We start from the raw sequence: 23,812 nt of genomic DNA, 5'->3' as shown, positions 1-23,812 counted from the left end.
TTTTTTATGTAAAATGTTAAAAGGTACTGTAGTTTAGTAAGAAATTAATGTTTTTTTCCAAATTTGATCAAAATTAGTTCATAAACAAGTAAACTACAACAGTTGACTTATTCTCAATAAGAATAACATGTGAATTTTAAAATTACAACTTTTTTAAATTTTTCTCGTAACCATTAGGCGCATAATAACGCTTCAATATACTAAATTATTTGTTTTTTAAGCTCTACAGAATGGTTTAGAAAGAAATTGTGAAATTTTGCGTTTTTAGGGTCAAAAATGGGAAAACCCTATTTTTACCCCATAAACGGACAATCACGAATCTCGCCGCGATTAAGATATAGCCGCAATCACAAAGAGTCATGGAAGCTGAGATAATCGCAGGAGATTATCGCGGATGTTGCCACGATTGTGTAAGACGCAAATAACGCGACTGCAATTAATAATGGTGTTGCCACCATCGCAAGTAACGATCACACATCTTAGTGACAGCCTTTTAGTGAATTTCCTATATAGGGTATAAGCTATCACCGTAGTACTCATGGTAATACCTCTGGACCCGGAATGGCAAGGCGTATAAAAGAAGATGTGTGCATGCACATCCCCCACTCCTCCAATCAGCCAATCAAGTATTTACTGCTTTACTGTTTTTCGGTTAAATAGTAGTGTTATATTGTATAACACTACTGCAGTATATTCATTCAGTGTTGAATACAACGCTATTTTGGATATATAAAACTAAATAATAGTGTTATATATTCAATGCTGATTCCTAATGATTGTCATTCAAAAGTCTTTGGAAAATTATAAGAAAACATATGATTTGGTAAAATAAAATGTAAAATAAACTAAAGGGTGGTGGTGGGGTGGCAGTGGAGTGGGGGAAGAGCCATATTCTGTCTCACTCCCACAGCTCGGTATCTCTCTCTCGCACCAATGCTACGAGGAGGACGCTTTCTAAGCGGCTGACCTATAGCTGACAATTTCTATTGGATTAATGAAAATTCATACTGTATTTTAGTAACCGAGAGAGAAGTGATCAATGGAATTCTCGACGTGAAGAATACAAAAAACCATTGCCTGGCTTATGTGAGGTGGATCAACAATATTAATCTTCAAAATCTCAAAAAAGCCTCGTTGTTTCTTGACATCTTAAACAGAAGTTTAGATACAGAAGCTGCCAAGCTACTGGCCAACTTAAGGGATGAGCGTTTAGTCCAGAAAATTGAAGCCAGCAACTACCAAAGGTAACTTATGCACTTTAATCGCACTGTAAAGCTTTGGAAATTGCATTATCTGCTGCTGAAGCGAGGCTACCTAAATTATATTGGTCATAGATACTGAAGAAGACACATCTTTCCCATCTGAGTGTGAGTTCAAATTCACAGAACAGTTCAAAAGTTGAAGTTAGTGAGAAATGAAGTCACTATAAACAATTTCAACAGACCCTTTAGCTCTTGAGTAGGATTTAATGGTAAATAGCGATAAAAAAATTGCAGCAGCAGTTACAGTTACAGTTATAGTTTTTAGTTGTAGCAGTTACGGTTACAACAATTAGTTGGATTTTCTAGTGCTTCCTCTAGTGACAAAACTTAAGTTTAATATTGTAGTACCTACTGACATCGTGGAAAATCCTTTACTTTAGTTTTTTCTTAGTTTCAATTCTAATTTTAGCGATTCACCAAACGTTTGACAGCACCTTACTCTGTTGAATGAGTCATTATCTCTCCCTGTCTAAATTATTTTTATAATTAAAAGTTAAAGCTAACTTAAAACTCTTTTTGTTTTTCAAGGTATACAGTTGAATGGATTGGAAGAGAAGGTTTGGACCCGGAAACACATGAGGAGTATTTAAACCACTTTATAACTCACTTTTACAAAAATATCACCAAACTGGTCGACAGAGCGATGCGTAAAGAAGATTCGAGCGCTCAAGGACAAATAGTTACTGAGATATTGCAGCATCTTCATGCGTGCAATAATTCTGTTCAAGTAAGTGATTTTTTTGGTTTCAAAGAAAGAGTTTTTAAAAGTGAAATAGTAAAAACCCTTTGCAATCAATCTGATTTGAAACCCAAATTGTTTACATCATTCTATATCCATTACTCTTGAAGTTTAATTGAATTCTTTAATTTGTGTGAATTCCGATAATATATAGGCCTACATGTATCAGGGTGTTCACATTCTGGAAAGTCGGGGATAGTCATGGAAAGTCATGGAAAAAAATTATGGTCATTGAAAGTCATGGAAATAGGCAAAAAGTCATGGAAAGTCATGGAAATCCCCAATGATGGATGGATTCTAGGGGACCTTTCAATGCTCTAGACGGCCGTAACCGCGACTATTGTAGCATTTTTCCGAATGTTTAACAAATGTACAACAATTTCAATTTATACAGTTGTCTTAGTTTATGGGTTTTGAGTTTGTATTAGTTCATTGTTGTACCTATTGTACTCCATTGTTATCTGTTAATACATATTTCAATATTTTCTGTGAAATAACTTGTCTAGGCAGTATTATACGTGTGTGTACGGTATATTTTAATTTTTGAGTTAAGTTCGTGAGTCATGGAAATCAATAGTTAATGGTCATGGATAGTCATGGAAAGTCAGGGAAATTGATGACAAAATTTCTGTGGACACCCTGCATGTATATACACAATAGATCAGCGTTTCCCAGCCTGTTTACCCAGATGCCACAAGTTGGTACGTCGTGCGTACTCTAAGTACAGTAGAACCTCGATAGTTCGACTCTTTGTGGATTTAAGGGGTGTCAAACTATAGGGAGTAAATGGACTTTAATATTCAGAAAAGTAAAAACACAAGTTTTATATAGAAATAACCCAAATTTATTAAATACAGTACTAAAAAGCTTAACAATTTCACTGTTCATTAGTTAAGTCTTAAATCAACAATAAATGACAAATTAATGTTCAAGTCAACTTACATCACAATACTGTAGTAACCTTTAAATTTAACTTGACAAAATATTTGTTGATCTTCGATTGTTTTTCACTCTAATTTCTCTGCCACGCAGCTTCGTCACGAAATTTACTGAGGCTAAGAATATCCATGGCAGACACTCCCTGCTCCTGTAGGTTCTGGAGGACTCCCTCGATGAACTTCACAACATCAGTATGCGTTAGTTTTGGTTGTGGGTTGTCCACCTCGTCCTCCTCATCACTCACATCCTTTTGTTTGAGAGCACTGAGAGCAGCAACAATTTCTTCGTCTGATGTAGGCCCCACTTCCTCATCTTCATTCATCCAATGTTCAACGTCGCCGTCTGAAGCTCATTCGCAGTCTGGAATTTTCTCCATCAACGTCACAAGTTTGTTGTCACTGGGATCTTCTTTTTTAATTAACTCATTTCCTTCATGGTCCAAGAGTTTTCTCCATGAACGCACTACAGTCAAGGGATTTAGTTCTTCCTATGACTTAGCTATCCTCCGATTACATCCAACATATCAATTCTTTTTAATTTTTCAACCAAGTCGAGCCCTTGTCCAATCCTTAAATAAGGCATGAGAGAAGTTTCTTCCTGTACAAGTTTTTCAGAGTCACTAATAAAACGCCTTGATTCATTGGTTGGCACAGAGAGGTCACGTTAGGTGGCAAAAACATCGCTTTTTCATCCTGAATTACTTATACACTTGGGTGGGACATTGCGTTGCCAAGAATTAGAAGCGCTTTTCTTGGAAGATTCTACGATTTTAAATGTTTCTCAACATCTGGTATGAACTGCATAAAGAACCCAAACTGATTAAAAGTATACTTACTTAGACATCCATGCATTGGATTGATGCCTGTACCAAACAGGGAGATAAAATCTGTCGCCCTTCATTTTTATGTTTTTGAAACCTATAGGCATTTTTGCTTTACCTATAAGAGCTAATTTTAGTTTGTGGGTTCTAGTTGCGTTGCTGCAAGCTAAAACGGTTACTCTTTCATTACTTTTTTTGTAACCAGCAGCAGCTTTTTCTGTTTTGAGTGCAAGGCCACATTCTTTACATTGTTTAGTCGGCAGCATTCTAAAATTTAGGCCTGTTTCATCGCAATTATATATTTGCTCCCCAGTCCCCTAGACCCTCTTCTTTAATCATAGCTTGAAATGTGACTTTAAATTCACTTTTGCTATTTGGGTTTGCTGACAACTTTTCCCCACAAACGCTATGTTGTTCGACACCATACCTGTGGCTTGCAGTAAAATCAGGCTCTCCTTCTCCTTTGAATTTGTTGTAAAACTGCTGCGCATTTTCCTGAAGAATTGGTCCTGTGATCTGCGTTCCTTTATCCCGTTGAATCCTAAACCACTGAATCGCGCTTCACCGACATTAGTAGTGTTGTGTTCGTGGGTTTAATGGACTTTGGAAGTGGACTAAATAAATACAAGAGTTTTACATGATTATAACACGGCCACAAACAGGTGGTTAAGGTTCGACTTGGAGGTAGACTAGGCTGTTGAAGGGTCAGATGGACATGGACGGTGGTGTGATGTAGGTGGAGAGGGGATCAGGTGATGTTTGTAGCCAATGAGATTTATTGAAAATCATACAATACACAGTGGCGTGATGTACAAGGAAATCATAGTTACAACAGATATTGATATTCTTAAGATATATTACACGTAGTACTTTCTCTTTCACTTATCTTGAAAAAATACTCTGACCAATTTTCTGTTGATGTTGATAAAGTCTCAACTGATACTCTGAGAACTAATTATGGTGTACAATTATAACAATGCAAATTATTCCATAGGTTTTCTACGGAAGGGAGGAAGAATTGGAAAAGATCCATCAATACATGATTGGTGATGTCAACCAACCGATCGTGCTCTATGGCGAAGGAGGGTGTGGTAAGACATCCCTGCTGGCTAAGTCAGCTGGTATGACATCATCGGAGTGGTTTGCCGGGGCTCGACCAATCAGTATCATCCGTTTCCTCGGCACCACTCCCGACAGCAGCGCTCTCACACCTACGCTTATCTCCATATGTCAACAGGTGTTGTTGATTGTATACAAAATTATCAAGCGATTATATGGAATAACTATATTTTTGGTGGCTTATAGGATTTTTGAACTTAATCTACTGATATTTCCTACTTAATTGATGATTCTTGATAAATCCTCAACCTCGTAATGTTTGTATATTTCAATAGTCATACTTAAAGACACTTTGAAGTTTGAACAAAAAGTTTGTCTTAGTTATACAGTTTTAACCATACTAATAAATGAAAGTGAAAGGTTATTTTTCTAAATATGATTTCTCACACGAAAGCAAGCTGGTCTAGTGATAAAGTGCGGGACTTTGCTCCCTTTCCGCCCGATCACCAACAGATTTTATCCACGTGATAATGTCACAACCTCAAGGCCTAGCCTAATGTTATGTGAAAAATGATCCTGGGCTAGAGCCTAGCGTCATAGGGAAAAAGATATACATATAAGAAGATAAGATTTCAACTAAACTTAAAACAAAACTTTCTTATAAGGTATATACCTAAATGACAGATATGCACTTGGAACTTTTTAAAAAATAACTCAGTACTCCAAAGAGCCTGTGTGTCATTTTTGTTCTAACACTAAACCTTATTAATTTTCTCATCTGGTTAAAAATATGCACCCTTTAGTGTCAACTCCAAGTCTAATCTGTGTTTTCAGATATCGTACAACTACATGCTGCCGTTTGAAGACATACCTGATGACTTGGTGCCATTGACTGCTCATTTCAAACAGCTGTTGACCATTGCCACCAAAGAGCAGCCGCTGATAGTGTTCCTGGACTCTGTAGATCAGCTGACTGGAGCACAGGATAATAACAAGGTATCCTGGATTCCGACTCGGCTGCCTCCCAATTGCAAGGTAATTTTACCAACCATAGAGTTTGTTTTGACTCTCCTTACTGAACAAAATATTAACTTGTCGGTGATACGCTAACTGTATTTCTTGAAGAAATACAAAATAAAGATCTTTGTCTATTGTCTAAGTCAAGAAAGAATTAATGAAATAAGTCATGATAACTTAAATCATTGCTGAAGTTATAGAATTTGTTGAGTATGATTGTTGTTAGTGGTGAACTATGGGGCGTAGCTGTGGCCCAGCAATTTAAGCCGCCAAAAGATTTCTGAGAGTAGAACAAACTAATGTGAGCTGTTTAATTGCATCCCTCTATACCTTTCCTTAACATTAAAAAGTTGAGTACATAACATGAATTCTTAAATAATTAAATTTAAATAAACTACTGTGAAGAAACTCTTAGCAACATTATCTTGAAATGACACTGTCACTGCTAAAGAAGACTGCCTTAGGTTTTGCTTTTTATTTGCATTCTTCTACTTTTTTTTTAATTTTCAACCCAATACAAAATCGCTTAACTAGTAGAATAGAATTAATTAATTTATAATTAATTGTAGTCAGGCCCGTTCTGGCTCCATTGGAGGCCCTCGGCTAGATGTTGATTTGAGGCCTCCAGCCAGAAATAAAACAAGGACCATGGGGTGCTCTCACGGCAACAATTAGTTAGCATATATGTTTGCTGCATGCCGCAGGTGCATAAAAGGGGCCTAAGGGGGTTTTAAATGCTTAAAAGTTTTTGATAATTTTGATTAAATTAATAATTGCTAAATTTCCATAAATTAAAATCTTTGTATTATAAATCTAATTCCAAGGTATCATTCAATTTAAATTTGATTTAAAATTTGCTCGTATTTCTATTCACCTCTATAGCTGCCATAAAATTTAAAGGCCTGTTCTTAAAATTGTTTCAAGTCTTCAATTTAAAAATAAGACCAAAACCTAGTTCTTGGAGTTTTTGCAATACATGGTAAAAAAGCATATAACGTACCACTTTTGAATTTTGAATACATCTATGAATGAAGCACATTTACTGTTTATCACACATTTTACTCCATAGTTGTACTTCAGCAACAAAGACAAACAGAAATAATCAAAAGTATTTGAATTTAAATGTTGTAAGGCTTACAAAAAACTTCTGATGATTTCCGCCTGCCTGTTTGCGACTTCTCATTGTTAGCAGAATCGGAACTGAAACCAGATAACCTGCTAACCATAAGTTCAAACAGTTTGCTTTAATTTGTTTTTATTTTAAAAGATTTCCTATCCATTTTTATTTTACTTGCGCCACTTGGGTGCACACGTTTCATTTTATAAACTGAACAATTCACGTGTTAATAATCTTTCAAACAATACGTCATAACCCAATACGTAGGAATGACTGGAAACAGTCGTCGGTGATTAAACTAGTCTTAACACTATACTCGACCTTTTGGTGTTGAGGCTGACTGGTAGAATAAAATCAGTTGTAGATAAACTGACGGATAGGAATTGGGAACAGTTTTTAGGGATGATACATAAAATGTAATTGCATTTAATTTTGTTGTTTAAAAAAATATAAAATTGCCAAGACACTGTGTTTTATAGCCTATACCGTACTGATGATTTAGATTTTAATGCCTGTAGTAAAATCTGTTTTAAAAACCAGGTAAAAAATCAATAGGAATATTTGTTATACTGAGTTAGAGATATTAGGTCTACTGAATAATTTAAATCTTGCAGTCATAAACTAAAATTTTTTAATTAATTGTAAATGTTGTCATTCTATTACGTTGTATACCAAAGTAACAAAATATTAATGCAAATGACAACAAAGAATAGGAATCAAGCGGGAAAACTCCAATGTTTAAAGTAAAATTATATTCGATAATTTTCTTTGCAATGACTGAAACCACTGCACCGATTGAACGCCATCAGTTGTTGTAGTGGAATTCACTCGGATTTCATTCGACTGAAAACCACTGGTTTTAAAAACAACCGATTGACAGATTGACTAGTCGATAGTTTTTTCCAGTCGGTTGTCCCATCACTATACTAGTACAAGCGCTAAGCCGTCTGTGGAATGTTTGAGTAAATTAATGAAAAATTAAGAGAGAAAAAATAAAAGTCATGTTTTCAAGAAGAACAGAAAGGAATGATGTTTATTTATATAATACAATGGATTATCTCTAAATCATCAGCTGTTTTGGTAATTTAAAAATTCTAAACAGGCTAAAGAAAAATTTTAGATAAAAGAACTGAACACCGTCTGCTTGAGACTAGACAGGTTAAGGGCGCAGACGCGCCAGCACGGCAATGTCTCGTCACTGTGAGCGCTGGGCACTGTGCTGATTCGAACGGTGCGTTGGTTGCAGTGAGATCGGTGACTATCCTCTAGTACGGAGTGACTATCACTGTACTTAGGGGCTACCCCTAACTGTAATTCAATTTAAAAAAGAGTATCGTTTATTAAAAATAGTTTTTGCAAGACTACGTCGCTGTGAAACAGTAAAACAAAATATTTTTTTATTATAACTAAATTTTTTTGAATTGATTTTTTGGCTTTTGGAGGCCCTCTTGAGCCGGAGGCCCTCGGGGATCGCCGACCAGCCGCCCTGGCCAGACCGGGCCTGATTGTAGTTCTAAAAAGTAACCAACAATTTTTTAGATCCCATGTTTACATACATTGTAATGTAGTCCTTCAACATTTCCTAGGATGATTATGACAATGTGAGGAACATAATATCTACGCTCTGAAGACATCAGCAAACTATTATCCTGTTAAGCTCGTTTACAATTACATGAAGCCAGTTGGCAGGCAAGTTTAACCTGCCCCTAAAACTAAAGCCACATATACTTGCCTCTAATGTATTTCAAGTTACCTGATGCAAGTAACCTGCCCACCAACTGGCTTTGTGTAATCACGGCTTTACATTTACAACAGCGAATCATAGCACTGTTTTTGCTGAATGCTATGATGCTAAAAACATGCATGCTACTTAACACTTTACTATTCTAGGTAGGTAATAATAGATTTTTGAATGTTTATGAATTGTTTCCAGTTGCTAGTTTCTTGCGCTGCAGAAGCGGATAACCCGGAAGTGTCCAAAGACTACCATGTGTTAAGAAGAATGATTGATGTTGAAGAACAGTTCATAGAAGTCAAAGACCTTGGAGAAGAGCTTGCAATGCAAGTTGTAAAGTAAGTTGACCGCTGTTCTTTCTGGTAATTCAATACTTTTAAAGAAACGGATACATCTTACATTTTTAAGCTAACTTAATGAGGTATGAGTGTAGGATTGATTGTTGACTACGGCCAGCGAATTCATCACCTAAATTATCCTACTTAAAAGTTAATTACCAATCAATTGCTGCAATCTAGGTCCGAATTTGAACTATCAAAAACCTACCGATTCTACCAAGGTTGAAACCAGAAACTATTGAATCAGAAGAAGACACTGTGCTCTTCTAAAACACTTTCTTATACTCTGATTCATAAAAGTTATACAAAGTAAATACAATGGCAGTGTTAGGTATATAATTTGATTCAAAACAAAACTATTAAACCAATTAATAAAATATTAGGCATTCTTCATGGATAGGATTCTACGGTTACACAATGTTTATCCATGGTCTTCAGCTAACGACCGTGTCAAAATCCATGAAACTGTTCTGTCCACCAATCATTCAGCCAATGGAGAGTCATTATCAGGATGACTCGACTTAAACAACCTCGAGAGTTGATACGTCAACTGTGTGCCAATCGAGTCATTCTGGTGGATAGCACTCTACATCAAGGCCAAAACGTGGTGGTGTTTCATAGTTTTTGACAGGGTCGTCGCTCAAAGACCACGAATCTATCTATATATTAATAGGCAAGCATGTTTCTTTAAAACCTTTTTTCTCAGCTCGTGTGCATCGTAGGGAAAATCTACGCATACCGTTAGAAAGCTATTTTCCTGTAGGTGTGCAGAATCCCTTTATAAATTTAAATAGGCTCAAAGATAAGGGCAAAAAATGAGTTTAAAAATTTGAAAAAATTTACATGGATCTTATGCGTTGCCATGCTGGTGACGAAATAACAACAAAATATAAACAGAAAATCAAAACAAATGGAAGAAACTCCAATCACATGTTTTATTTACAGTGTGGGGTGAAACATTAACATAAGTGAGTACATTACATATTTTTGGTCGAGTTTCGACCACTGGACATTACTCGTCTACATAAATGTTCGGTATGTTACACAGGATGTGGATGAAGACAGCGTGCAGAGATTTGACCAACTACCAGTGGCGCTTGGTGGCCAATGCTATAGGTCAGTGTTCTTTACCAATCTTTGTCAAGCTGGTATTTGCTGAGATCTGTCGCTGGAGAAGTTATACCAAGCCTCAAGACACGCTGTTGGCTTCTACAGTCATGGACTCCATCATGATGCTGTTTGAGAGGATCGAGAAGCAGGTATTCTTCATGTACAGAAATCAATTGAGTCTACAATTGATGGTAGAGTCAAAATCAAAATCAAATCAAAATATACTTTATTTCCAAAAATATTGAACAGAATAAAATTCAAACATAAACTTCCAGTGAAACAGACACCTTACTTGCTATTGCCTAGATCAAATAATTAAATATAAAAATACATGTAAACTTAATAATAATAACAAAGGATGGAAGGTTTCAGAGAAAGCTATGTTAAATATATACATTTAGGTAGGCTCAGTCGCTATCAGTAACTTACGTGAGTTGAACATGGACAAGGGTTGTCCATGGAGCTTCTATCACAGCCAAACAAACTAGTTCAAATATGAGACTATGGTTGTTTTCCTTACTTCATCTGCTACTACATGAGCCAGTTTGCATCACTATAGGACGATAAGTCTTGTCATAGTACCAGTATTCAAAAATGTTGTGCAACGTTTTTTAATATCATTGTGATAATAATGGTCCCATAAAAATAGGAATTGGCTATAATAGTAGTGGATGAAGTATGGAATACAACATTGGGCTTAGATTTGAATTGAACTAGCCCACTTGACTGGGATGGTGGTAAACCTTAATCTACGGCCAATTAAAAAAAGCCCAAAGTAGGCAATATTGGAATTAGTAATAGGGCATATTGCTAAAAATTAGGTATACAGTAGACTCTCGCTCATCCGGACTAATGTGGCGGACGTCCAGTCCGGATTACGAAAAATCCGGACTATCGAGAGTCGAGCAAATACACAGTACTGTATATAGCCGTTTTTTTCAATTTAGTTCCAGGTCCACAGTAATGTTAGCCGGGCATATGCACTTCCACCGGTAATAATCTTTACGGCTGAATTTTGTTCCAGGCCCACAGTAATGATAGCCCGGTGGATATGCACTTCCACCGGTAATAATCTTTACGGCCGAATTTTGTTCCAGGCCCACAGTAATGATAGCCCAGAGGATATGCACTTCCACCGGTAATAATCTTTACGGCCGAATTTTGTTCCAGGCCCACGGTAATGATAGCCCGGAGGATATGCACTTCCACCGGTAATAATTTTTTCGTCCAAATTTTGTTCCAGGTCCACAGTAATGATCAAATCAAATCAAAACATCTTTATTTTCCTTACATATACATGGGTACAAAAATAGTGTCAAGTATAAAGTACTAAACTAGCTTAGATATAAATACTTTTTAAGTATGAATATTTATTCAATGAGTTCCTCCATTGTATAAGGTGCCTTTCCTATTAAATGTTTTTTTAATTTAGATTTAAATAATTTATAATTTGATTCCTCCTTTATAGAGGCAGGCAATTTCCTTAGAATTTGTGATCCAGCAAAAGTCGTTTTTTTTTTTAGAATTCCAGCTTATAATTTGAAGTTACAATATCCTTTTTATGTCTTGTATTGTAACTATGTGGCACAACTGGCTCATATTTTAGGCTGTCTCTTTTAGCTATACATGCTATTTCAAAAGTATACGCTGCAAAAACTGTTAAAATATTTAGATTTTTAAAGTGAGATTTAACTGATTCATCTTTTTTAAGGTGTAACATAGTTCTAATTGCTTTTTCTTGCATGATTAGAATTTTATTTACATTTTTAATCGTAGTTGCCCCATATAGTCCAATGCCATAGTTTATGTGAGAATGAATATGGGCAAAATATATTTTTTTGAGTGCATCTAAATTGCACAAACAAGACATTCTTTTCAATGCGTACACTCCACAATTAAGCTTTTTTCATAATTTTTCAACGTGTTTATTCCAACTTAGATGTTCATCTACATAAAGACCTAAAAGTTTGGCTTCAAAAAGTTGTTCTATTGATTCTGAATCGGGCATATGCACTTCCACCGGTAATAACCTTTACCGCCGTGTTATCAAATTTTTTTCATTATTCAACGTAGTCTCGGTCCCGTTTCGCTTGGATAATCGGACTTCTACTGTACTGTGCTGCTAAAAAAATAACGATTGCCGATCCGGACTACCGGGAGTCCGGACAAGGCCGATCCGGAAGAGCGAGAGTCTACTGTACTCATTGAATATATTATATTGAATGGCATAGTTGAAGGTTGTAGCAAACATGTTGGTTCCCACCCCACTACACTAAGGCTACCTCCAGCAAAGTATTATGTATAATATTTCCTTCATTTTGAGGTGTTGTCTTCCCGAATTACGAATTATACTATTCTAGAGGTGTTAGGTTTACCTTGTGGGCAATGTCTTCAAAACAGAAACGAGACAAAATTGACATGAAGATAAATAAACATTTTAACAATAAAATATTGTATGACCATAAAGCTGGCATAAATAATAATCATGACACGGCTGCGAGTTATCTAGACCTACACCCTGAACCTGCAGCTGCGCCTCTTAGTATTCCTGATACAGTACAGCTTCCTGAGCCATGAACCTGTATTAATAAAAGAATTAATGATGGATATGTAAAAATACCCCCGCCGCAGCAAGCCTGCCGACTAAGCGAATTTCCATTCGTCTGAATTAAAATTTTAATTAAATCTATTTTAAAAACATTAGGATTAATGAGTACCTAGGTTTGCTGCTACAAGGAAACTAACTAATAGTGTATTTTTAGTAAAATATTAATAGCTTAGTACAAAATAAATAAATTTGCCAAGTTTGATCAAAATATATCCATAAACAAGCAAACTACAACATTTGACAATATTCTCCATAAGAATAACATGGGAATTTTAAATTTACAATTTTTTTAATTTTCTCCGTTACTAATAATCGAACAAAAATACTTTTATATACTAAATTATTTGTTTTTTTAAGCTATTTAAAAAGGTCTAAAGAGAAATCGGGAATTTTTGTGTTTTGAGGGTCAAAAGTGAGAAAAACCTATTTTTACCCCATAAAAACCCCCGTAAAGCCCCGTTCCCATGGTCCGATCACGCTGCTTCGCGAACTCATTCAAGTTTATCCCGCTTTACACCTTTAAACCAAATTTCATCAAAATCGGACAAAAATTACTCAAGTTATCGCGTTCACGGACGTATATATATATATATATAAATAAAAAAGAATATAAAAAAAGGGTACTCATGTTATTTTACATATTATTTATTAAATATATATATATATATATATATATATATATGTCTATATATATATACATATATAAAAATTTGAACGAATGGTGTTTTTGGCCTCTGGGGACATCAAAATGAAAAAGTAAATCGGTCCCGGGTCTAGGTCTTACCGTGCCACCTACGGTAATAGCTACTTCCCTATAGGGAAATTCGCTAAAACCATTGATTTGGGAGCATACTTAAAATTAAAATGTCTTGAGTTCATAGCTTATTGCCTACAATTGATCGTTATTTAACTTGAATATCAATCCTAAAGCATGGAAGGATCCTAGTGTTCCACGCCCTGGCTTATATAACAGCAGCCAAGAGCGGACTGTCCGAGAGTGAACTGGAGGATTTGATCTCGCTGGACGACCGAGTGTTGGACGACGTCTACCAGTATCACTTACCTCCTGTCAGACGAATCCCTCCACTGTTGTGGACTAGGATACGCAACGATCTGCCCAACTACTTGTCTGAGAGAGAGGCTGATGGAGTCAGTGTGCTCAACTGGTATCACAGGTAAGTGGACTATAGTGCAATACTTGCCACTTGGGGGGAAGTTGTCTTTAGATTTCATTACAATAGCTTGTGCGAAGCATGTCCTTGTAATGGGTGTCCAATAGGCATTTTGCAAAGAATCCATGATGTGCTTATAGCAAGTCTAAGAGACAGGTGCAATGAATGTAGAACAGAAGATTGTGAAGAGCTATGCTATTATTATGAATTGTGAAAGAAATGGGATAAAAAATTTAAGCAAATTCATCTTGTGGGTTTATTTCTATGAAGTAAATGTAGATTTCCCCAAAATCCTGGAAAATAATCATCGTCCACTCATTATCAACAGACTCAAGGCTCAGTTGGTCAAGACTGATTTTAATTTTATCAGCCGGATCAAAGGTACAGTACTGGAAAATTGAGTTTTTCACCAAACAGTAAGCCAAATGAGTTTACAAAGGTTGTTCATGCGACGCCGTGGTCATTGCTACAGACCAAGGTATACATTTGAATCTTACACATAGACCGGCTGTCACTTGGTTAACAGTACACACAGACCACGGGTGAAAACCTGTAAAACAGTGATCATTTACATTGTAATGTGCTACAATCGTGTTTGCAAATAATTTATTCTAGTTTTTTTGTATTTTTTATAACCTTTTGTAATGTCGCATATTTGCGACGCCCGGTCTACAGCAAAGACAATACTGAAAATTATCATAGTTTTCTTGAAATAGACCAAACATCGCATATATGCGACAGTACATTTTTGTTTGTGTTTTGAGGTAAAAGTAAGTAAAAAAAAAAAAACAGATTATTCAAGAACAGTTTATAACTGAACAAATATAAAATATGGGGAGATGTATTTTTTAATTTAAGATTTATTTTTAATCTGTATTTTATATTTTAATAATTGTAATCTTTGACACTATTCAAATGCTGTATTATGTATACTTCTCAATGAATAAAGAAATTGAAAATTGAAATTGAAAATTGATAATGCAGCATAAATACTGCATACATACATACAGTGATGCAGAAAAGTAAAGACCAGTTTTTCCAACTATCATATGACTCACCAATCATCATATCCACAGACCAAGCGACACAGTTGTGCGTCAGACATCTCTGTAGACCACTGCAGGGAATTCAGTGCCTTCAAATAGACCGTTACAAAGATATAAGCATTTTAATAACATTAGAACCCCGACGCAAATATGCGTCGTCAGTCTATTTTAATGTGACTAGCCGGCAGTCTATGGGTGAAAACCGGCTGTAGCATCTGTGCGTCGCTGGTCCATGCGAATGAAAAATTTCGTACTATTGCAGTAGCGAACGTGTTAAAATTTAAAGAGACTGATGGGGGGTATTTGTTTTTTTATTTTTTATTTACTTTAATGGGCATTTCATCATTAAGATTTGTTGGGGTTGCGGGACTGACTGCTTTTAGTCTCAGCTATGAAAACGTCTTTATCCTTATGTGTTGAGGTGGTGCAGAAAACGGAGACATATTTGGCTGTGGAATTCGATAGTTTTGAAAAACGCCTTAAAGGGGTTTTGAAACAATCATACTTATTTAATATGATGATTTCAGACAGTTCAGAGACACGGCCAAAGAGAGATATTTCAAAAACATGAACATGGCTATCTACTTCCACTCCTCAATAGCTGACTATTACCTGGGGATTTGGGGCGGTGGTGTGCCTAAGCCATTCAAATACACTGAAATCCAAAGACACAGGTAGGAATTACATATCAAAATATCTGCTATCTTACTTGTTACCTGTATTTTCCTTGTATTTGTTTGGACAGGTCAATCAAGGTCAATCAGGTCAATCAATAATTCTAATGAAAAATTACCCCTTTTTAGGAAAATAATTCTACTAATAACTTTCAATAATGTTTTACTATTATTCAGGCTTATGCGCTTTCTCTTGAAAGAAGATCATTAAGAGACAAAATAATAAATCAGTTTACAAACTCAAGAGAATACATTTGAAAAATATACAAGTCTTAAAAAAAGGAGATAGGTAAATCATGCCACCATGCCAGTAATAGTATGCATATTCTTGATTAGTTGATTTTTTCAAACAATCAATTAAATTAAAACTAAACCTTTTAAAATTTTAAAATATAACAAGTATGCCTATCACAACTCAAAAGTGTTGATGAAAAGTACACTTCTTTTCTTTTTCACAATTATTAATTTCAAAAACATTAATTACATTTTATACATCGTAGAAATTTTTTTTACGTGTTTAAATGAAAATGAGAAACAGTATCCATTATTATTGCTCATAGGGTTACTGTAAAGGAAGTTATTGATTTTTTTAGCTGTTCATATTACATTTAAATATGAGTCTTCGACATAATATAACCACCAACAACTTACTATCATACTGACCTAAAACTTTTTCAGGTTTAACCTCACTGACAAGGAGGGTTCGGCTGATCGGAAAGTCCCAGTACAACCTCTTGTATTTTACTCTAAAGATGGAAAAGTGACCCGATACAACCTGAGAAAGGTAATAAAAATGTTAAATAGTTAGGGTTTTAAATAGGGATGGACGAGATTGGATTTTTAGTTCGAGACGAGACGAGACGAGATTTTTTATTTCTCATAAAATTTCGAGACGAGATCGAGACGGGATTTCCCTTCTCATACACAACGGGAAATGCACGTTCAAAATTTTTACCTGATTTTGTAACATTGTTAGATGACTGTTTAAATACAAAAATAATGATAATAGGCAAGAATATTTACAATCATTTATTAAAAAACATCAGCATAACATTTTTTTATTAATCACGCCTAACTTATTAAAAATGCCTACAATTAGGAAACATAGTGATATCAGTTAGGATAGAGTTCAACTTATCCTAAAATAAAATAAATCATAAAATAAAAGCAATATTAATTTTTATAAAATAGTTACTTGTGTTGACTTTTTATAGTAATAAAACATTCCTCTCACTGCTTACACTTAACAAACTTCTCAAATGTTATTAAAGTAATATTATTAAAATAATTAAAGTAATATTTACATTTAAAGATTAATTAAATAAGAACGCCTTCGCAAAGGAAACGCAACTACAACACGCTCCTGTATTGCGGGTATTGCATTGACTTTCTGCAGGCGTTTAAATTTTTTTTTTTTTTTTTTTATTCTCGTCTCGATAAAAATCTCGGCCAAAAAGAAATCTCGTCTCGTGTAACGAGATTTAAAATTTCCCGAAAATTTCCCGAAATTTCGAGACTTGACCATCCCTAGTTTTAAATCAAAGCAAAGGACTCTTTTTGATAGATTTCAATTTACAGTTTGGTGAGCTTCCCTTCCATCTAGTAAGAGCTCGAAGATTTAAAGATCTGTACGAGAACGTTTTGTTCAACTATGAATGGCTTCACGCGAAACTCTCCTCTTGCCCTCTCCAAGCAGTTCTGAGTGACTTTGAAGACGCTTGCACAAATATTGATGACCGAGAGGCGACCAGGTAAGAAAACAGTCATTATTTCAAACAATTTATAAAAAAAAAAATGTAATTTCAATATATTCTCAAACATTCTCTCTGCAATACTTTCAATACAATAAGAAAACCAAAGTTTTATTAAAAAAATAAATGTAGGCTATAGGCTACCTAATTATTTTATGTAAAAATAAAAAAATAAACTACCTTATTTAAATGATTTCTTGTTATAGTAAATTGATCACTTTGGTGGTTTTCTTGTTGAAATCAAATAGAAAAAAATCTCAAAATTGATGTATAAAATGGTTCAAACAAATAAGATTGTCCTTTTAACGAGTTGAAATACTCACATTGTGGTCTGCAGAAAAGCAATATAAAAACAGCCAAATTTACTAACTTTTTTGGAAATTCAAACTGTTTTTATGCACCACAAGTCATAATAAAACACAATTTTTTTTATTTCAAATTATTTTTGATCAATCGGATGGATAAAGTGAATTTTATCGCAAGATGAATATTAGTTCTATGACTTGATTTGTTGTGTATTATTACATCGATGATCTTAATAGTTTTTAAGAGATAACACACAAGGACAGTAACAATGTATAGTTTTAGCATGATATTTACCAACTTAACTAAAGTTGGAGTATTTAGTCAAGTTGGTATTATTTACCAAAATGTATGAAACCCAATTTTTATCAGGGATGAAGTGAGATTACTTCAAAGGTGAAGTATTTCTTGGAAGTCGTAAGTTGTCTTGCATGAAAATGTATTTTCACATTCTTTTCCCTATTCTTACTACAGTGGAACCTTAATAAGAAGACCCTTGTCAACAAGCGACCCTTGAAAACAAAGTTTAGTTTTCAAATGCTCTCAATTTTATCACCTGGATTTACGTGTTTTTTTTTTCAAAAATCAATAAGAAGTCATCTTTGATAGTCTTATTTAATAATCCTCATGAGAGACTTTTTATTAAGGTTCTACTGCAAAAACTTTTCTCGTTTATGTTTCAAATTATTTGTATGATATTATTTTTTAATAACAGGAATAAAGTAAGTATTTTGTTAAATCATGAAGTGAAGGTAAGCTTTTATTATTTATACTTAAATCAAATTGATCAATTACCAGCTTGTTTTTACAGCTGAATAATAATTGTTCGTTATATCTTGTAAATAGTTTCATTCACTTTCTTCTTATCTATCTTTTGTATATTTTCTTGACTATTTCCTTTAAATCAATCACAAATGCTCAACATATTCACAAGAACATGAAATATTTTCCTAATCTCCTAACTCAAGCCTATTATTTGTTGGCATTTGAAGCCGGTCTGCGGAGTATGTATGTAATAAAATAAGAATGTACTCATAAGTAAAAAATTGTGTGTTTTTTTAACCAACACACATTATAAAAAAGACTTAAAATTTGGAAAATAGTTATTTGTGCAACTAGTGAGAAAAGTGAGCAATTGACTCACTCGAGAGAAATCCTTACCCACGAGCCGTAGGCGAGTGAGGAATGGTTTCTCGAGTGAGGCAATTCTACTTTGAACTCGAGTTGCACATTATACTTTTCCTACAGTTACCATAAAACAAATAAATTGGTGAAGAAACATAACCTATTTTTACACAGAACTGAACTTTTAATATAACATGAACGTGAAGTGACAAATACAACAGTACAACAGCTGACCAGCTGATTTACAGCCAGTGCTGCCAACGTATTTCGCGCGCATACGACGTTGCCTGCATGTTACGCGCTCACTATTTCGTGCATTCACGTTGCAAATCTGGAGTGAGACAAAGTAATTAGAGTGAGACAATGTTAACATTGTCTCACTGATGAGCGAATTGGCCACTTTGCTTTCTCAAATCAGTGAGAGAACATGTACATTGTTAGGTAACTGTAGGAAAAAAATGTTTTCTTTCAATTTCACATTCTAGTTAGAGGAAAAGTGCTCCTAGAACTTTAAAAAAGTAAAATAGTTCAAAATATAGTTTTAAAACAGTGAATATGTTGGGTTAATTTTTAACTACAACTTCTAATAATTACAAACCCTTTCATACTTTAAGGGTTCTTATTCTTATATTTATCCACATTTATATTCACTTTGTATAATTACTCTTTATATTCAATTAATAATAATATTTATGTCTCACTTTTAAATCCTCAACTTGTAAATATGTTTTTTAATTAGTAAAGTATGCTCCGTTAAGGTGGGTCCACACATGCGATGTCAGTCGAGCGCCGAGAGACTACCGGTTAACTCATGATTAGTGTGGGTGGGCGTTCGTCTGCTCATCGGTTTTTGACATAAAATTCACTATTCCAATAGGCAGACTGCCACAAACAGATTTCTTGGAAAGTGACAAATGCGTGGGCGCCTCTGGTCATAAATCAGCAAATATCAGCGCTCAATCAATGTCCCATGTGCTGATGACCCACATTTATAGACTAAGTGTTTATTGCTGACCATGGTTACGTGTTTGCTTTTTAGTCTTTAAAGATTATAAAAAAAATGAGCTTTTATTAACTTATTTAAAAAAATCCAATTATTGTCCTGTGAATTTGTTTTAAAGGGAATATAGTACAGCTAGCATACCTGAAAAAATGAGTCCAGGGACTAATAGATACAAAATTCAAGAACAAACTGTTATTTCCTCCTGATGTAGGACTTCTTCTGAGATTAGGTTGAAGAGAAACCATCAGGTTTTATGTTTGGTGTTCTTTTATTGTTTATCAACCCTAGACAATAATTTTCTCAGGTAAGTTGACTGAACTCTATATTCGTTTCCTTTACAAACATTTCCTTATCAAATTAAAAGGGGGGGGGGGTCTATAAACCGGCTAAAAAAAGGAGTTTTTCACAATTAATTATTAATAATCCTGCTAAAGAAACTCGTTTTTTCAGTGAGAGTGTACAATATTCTTATTCTGGACTGAATGGGTGCAAAAAGATGAGTGTATGGTGGAGTAGGATGATCTGTTTTGTTACTGACTAAAATCAGCTTTTTGTTTAGGAATTCTCGAAATTTTGTAGAAACATTAGATGAAAATGAAACATCTGTAGTAAATGTAAAACTGACTGTCCCGTAGGGAGCTAATGCTGGTAGCGGATGCGCTGAGGTTGGGAGGCGCCATATTGAGCGTGTTCCCGGACATGTTGGCTCCGCAGCTGGTGGGCAGACTGTTACCGGAGATAGGGACCAATCCCAACGTCAAGATGTTGCTGAGCCAATGTGACAAGGTGGGCCCGGACCACTGCGCCTTGCTGCCCTTCTACCATTCTCTGCACACACCCGGCGGCCCTCTCAAGGTTGTGATTTGAAATGGTATACAGTAAAAATATTGTTGAAAGGTTCAAATACATTGTCGGTCCTGCCTAGTGATTCCTCTACTCTCAAAATGTACTACGCGTTATGATATCATCAGGTCGCACAAACCTTGAAGGAATTAAACCATTGTTGAGATGGTAATGTCAAAGATTACTCAGACTAAGAAGGGGGAAAACTGTAGGCCAACAACAACTAGTTAAGTTACTTGATGGGTGCCAAGTCTTGACTGGATGATTTGTTAGACCTTTGTCAAAAGTCAATTGCTTAAATATTGTACATAAACAACCAAATTTAAAATACCTGGAACAAAATGTATAGTTTTGCTTGAATAAAACCTTGAGATAGTCAAATACACCTTTATAGTTTATACTAACATCTAAGTATTTCCTAACAACATTAATGCAATGCAACTGAAAATGTTAAATGTAAACTCTAGGTATATGTTAAATATTTTCTGATTAGCGTTCACCCAATTTGTTAGATTTTCTTGTTACATAATTCAACAATTTTTAGTTTTTAGAGAGTTGACAATATTTATTGTACAACTTGCAAATTTATGAGGAATAGAAACATTGGTGACAGGGTTGGTGACAAAGTGCTTCAAATTTTTTAAACCCAACCTTCATTAAACCATCTATTCTGAAATGATCTGAGAAACATTTATATCTTCCTAGTACTCTCTGGAAGGCCATCAGTTTGCGGTGTTTGACTTCTGTCTGACGGGAGACTTTCGCTACATCGTCTCTATATCCAACAAGTTCATCACGTGGGATCTCTCCACCAGTGATCTGACCAGAGATGTCAATCCAGGACTGGAGGGGATCATGCAGCAATTGTGCCTCAGTCCGGACAACAGATTTGCTGCTGCCTACACCAACAACAACCAGGTACAGTCACTTACAAACATTTGTATTTGCACTATTTGCAGTCCTGTATATCTGAATGTGCTTTTATCTCTATACTTATGAAAGGCAAGTACCACTGACAAAAAAAGATTATCACTTTATCTCACAAAATATGACCAAAATATAGAATAACCAAATTTGGTATAGGAGGTCCCGGTATGGTGTGCAGTAAGAGGGGGGTTTTACAAAACTCTAAATTTAAGGAGGCTTTAGGGGTTGGGAAAGCTATTTCTGGTGAAATTCTTCTATGTGAGCCTTTACATTTTGGTCTGAATACACTGAACCAATGCTTGTTAAATCTGCAACTTTTGTGTTTAAAATCTTTTCTGTCTCTAACGGTTTTCAACCAAAATCAGGTTAAACTTGAAACTGTGAAAATTCACCTTCCTTCATGTTTGTGCATGCACCCATTTTTGTTCAATAAATAAATTCATTGTGATTGTTCACACCTCAAAACCAGGCAGTTTCCATTTTACCAGAAGAACAAAACGTTCTATTTCATTAAAAAGCAGTATATTTTACATAATAAAAATACATAAATAAATAAAAAGCAGTTAAAAACCCATTTTACGAGTGCTTAAAGTACACAGTTTATCACATTCTAGGAGTTATTGGTTGTGTTATTAATTCCGAAATACGTACTTTGTACTGAAAAATCTCCAAAAACCATTAGAAGTTTTCTATTCTAAAACTTTATTTTAGTATTAGCTGTTACCATTAGCCAAACTGTAGTCAAATAGTGATAGTTTTTGAAGTTAATACAAGAATAATTTATACAAACTATAGCAAAAAAGCATACTCAGCCAATTCCCAACGTATTCTGACCAAGATAAGAGATTCTTTAGCTTGTTTCAACTGAGAGGTATTTCTGCTACGTCAGCTTATAGAATGTTGTGAGCTCTTTAAAATACTTTACTTGAACAATATAAATGAATACATAGAAAGAAGCATATTATTTGTTTAACAACCTGGAATGCTGTTCAGACAGTTCTCCTGAACATGCTGACGAGTGAGTACGTGATTCTGGAGAACCCTCTTCCTGCTGAGGAGAATGTTGCTGGAGTTTATCTTCTAAATCAACACCTCTTCATTCATGGATCTGCCAATTGGTGTCGTTTTAACATGAGAGGCGTGCTCGAGTCAAGGTAAGTGATTTATCAAAATCAGTGACGCTTATTTTAAATGAGCATTGAAACTAGGTTTTTGGAACCTTGCAAAAACTAGGGGTTTCCCTCTAAATTGAAACTAAATAATGGTTTTAGACATGTGTTGAGATGTAGTATGTAGGCCTAATCATGTTTCAGATTCACAACTCCAGTGAATGCAGGACAATGGCCGTTGTTCTCTGTAGAATTCACAGATCTAGAAGATTTCCGTTTCCTCTTCTGGAGCGGATCGTTGGATGACCCTTCAATGCTACTTCACACCACCAGGGGAAAACTGGAACTCGATCCATTTTACTTTCACAGGTGATATTATTTTTCATTGGTGGTGATGTTCTTAAGCTTGAAACATACATTGCCAGATTACAATTTAGGTGGTAACTCCTCGTAGAGAGACAACAATACACAGACCAATAAATGTACACTGCCTTCTGAATAAATCTTTATGTATTTTATTTCACAGTGCAATGGTAATGACCAGAGACAAGCAGACGATGTTTTGCTGCACAGACAATGGGAGGTACACAGTGTCAGAATACACAGCTCCTATTGGAGCTACTTGCTGGACCAAGATACGAACTCTACCTTCTGCATGTGAGATTGAAGACACACTAACTTATACAGTAGTACCTGCTAGTTCCTGGCTGTATATTTGTTGTGTTGTTATGTTTAGCCACTTAAAATCAAATTTTCAGCAACTAAAAACTATCTGAAATGAGCTATAGGAATGAAAATAGTTACACGTAGATTAAAGTACAACGTTTGTAGAATATACAAGGGGTTTTTTTTTTAGTAAGGGCCATTTGTGCTTATAGCTCCATAGTTCCCAAGTACAGTAGACTCCCTCTTATCCGGACTCCTCGGGACCGAGGCCAGTCCGGATAACGGTTTTTCCGGTTAAGCCGACGTCCCCAAAAACTCATTTAAATGGACCATTTACGGTGATATTCGACTTAAATTTAGGAGAGCATTGTATTTAGACATGTGATCACTGGTCTCAAATCTTTCCCATGAGAACAGTCGTTACAGTACCACCCACTTCCTGCCGACCT

At 35.2% G+C, this 23,812-nt stretch overlaps 1 protein-coding gene across 2 annotated transcripts in view; it reads left to right on the top strand.

The window, feature by feature from the left end:
• The window catches only part of LOC128988543 (NACHT and WD repeat domain-containing protein 2), a 47,399-nt gene that overhangs the window by 8,970 nt on the left and 14,617 nt on the right, over positions 1-23,812 (top strand). For both annotated transcript variants that reach the window (XM_054409919.1, XM_054409921.1), the window contains 15 exons: positions 1,019-1,244; positions 1,791-1,989; positions 4,755-4,997; positions 5,654-5,854; positions 8,887-9,026; positions 10,075-10,285; positions 13,675-13,919; positions 15,490-15,636; positions 16,315-16,420; positions 17,215-17,387; positions 20,454-20,673; positions 21,367-21,579; positions 22,582-22,742; positions 22,902-23,066; positions 23,224-23,354. In XM_054409919.1, coding sequence (XP_054265894.1) covers positions 1,019-1,244; positions 1,791-1,989; positions 4,755-4,997; positions 5,654-5,854; positions 8,887-9,026; positions 10,075-10,285; positions 13,675-13,919; positions 15,490-15,636; positions 16,315-16,420; positions 17,215-17,387; positions 20,454-20,673; positions 21,367-21,579; positions 22,582-22,742; positions 22,902-23,066; positions 23,224-23,354 — 2,781 coding nt within the window. The remainder of the gene's footprint in view (positions 1-1,018; positions 1,245-1,790; positions 1,990-4,754; positions 4,998-5,653; positions 5,855-8,886; positions 9,027-10,074; positions 10,286-13,674; positions 13,920-15,489; positions 15,637-16,314; positions 16,421-17,214; positions 17,388-20,453; positions 20,674-21,366; positions 21,580-22,581; positions 22,743-22,901; positions 23,067-23,223; positions 23,355-23,812) is intronic.

Source organism: Macrosteles quadrilineatus, unplaced genomic scaffold (genome assembly GCF_028750875.1).
Source record: "Macrosteles quadrilineatus isolate MER2022 unplaced genomic scaffold, UCM_ALF_1.0 Scaffold_3__2_contigs__length_128488019, whole genome shotgun sequence".
In the NCBI taxonomy this organism is placed as follows: domain Eukaryota; kingdom Metazoa; phylum Arthropoda; class Insecta; order Hemiptera; family Cicadellidae; genus Macrosteles; species Macrosteles quadrilineatus.
Note: the sequence above shows the minus strand (reverse complement) of the source record. Positions and strands in the feature narration are given on the sequence as shown.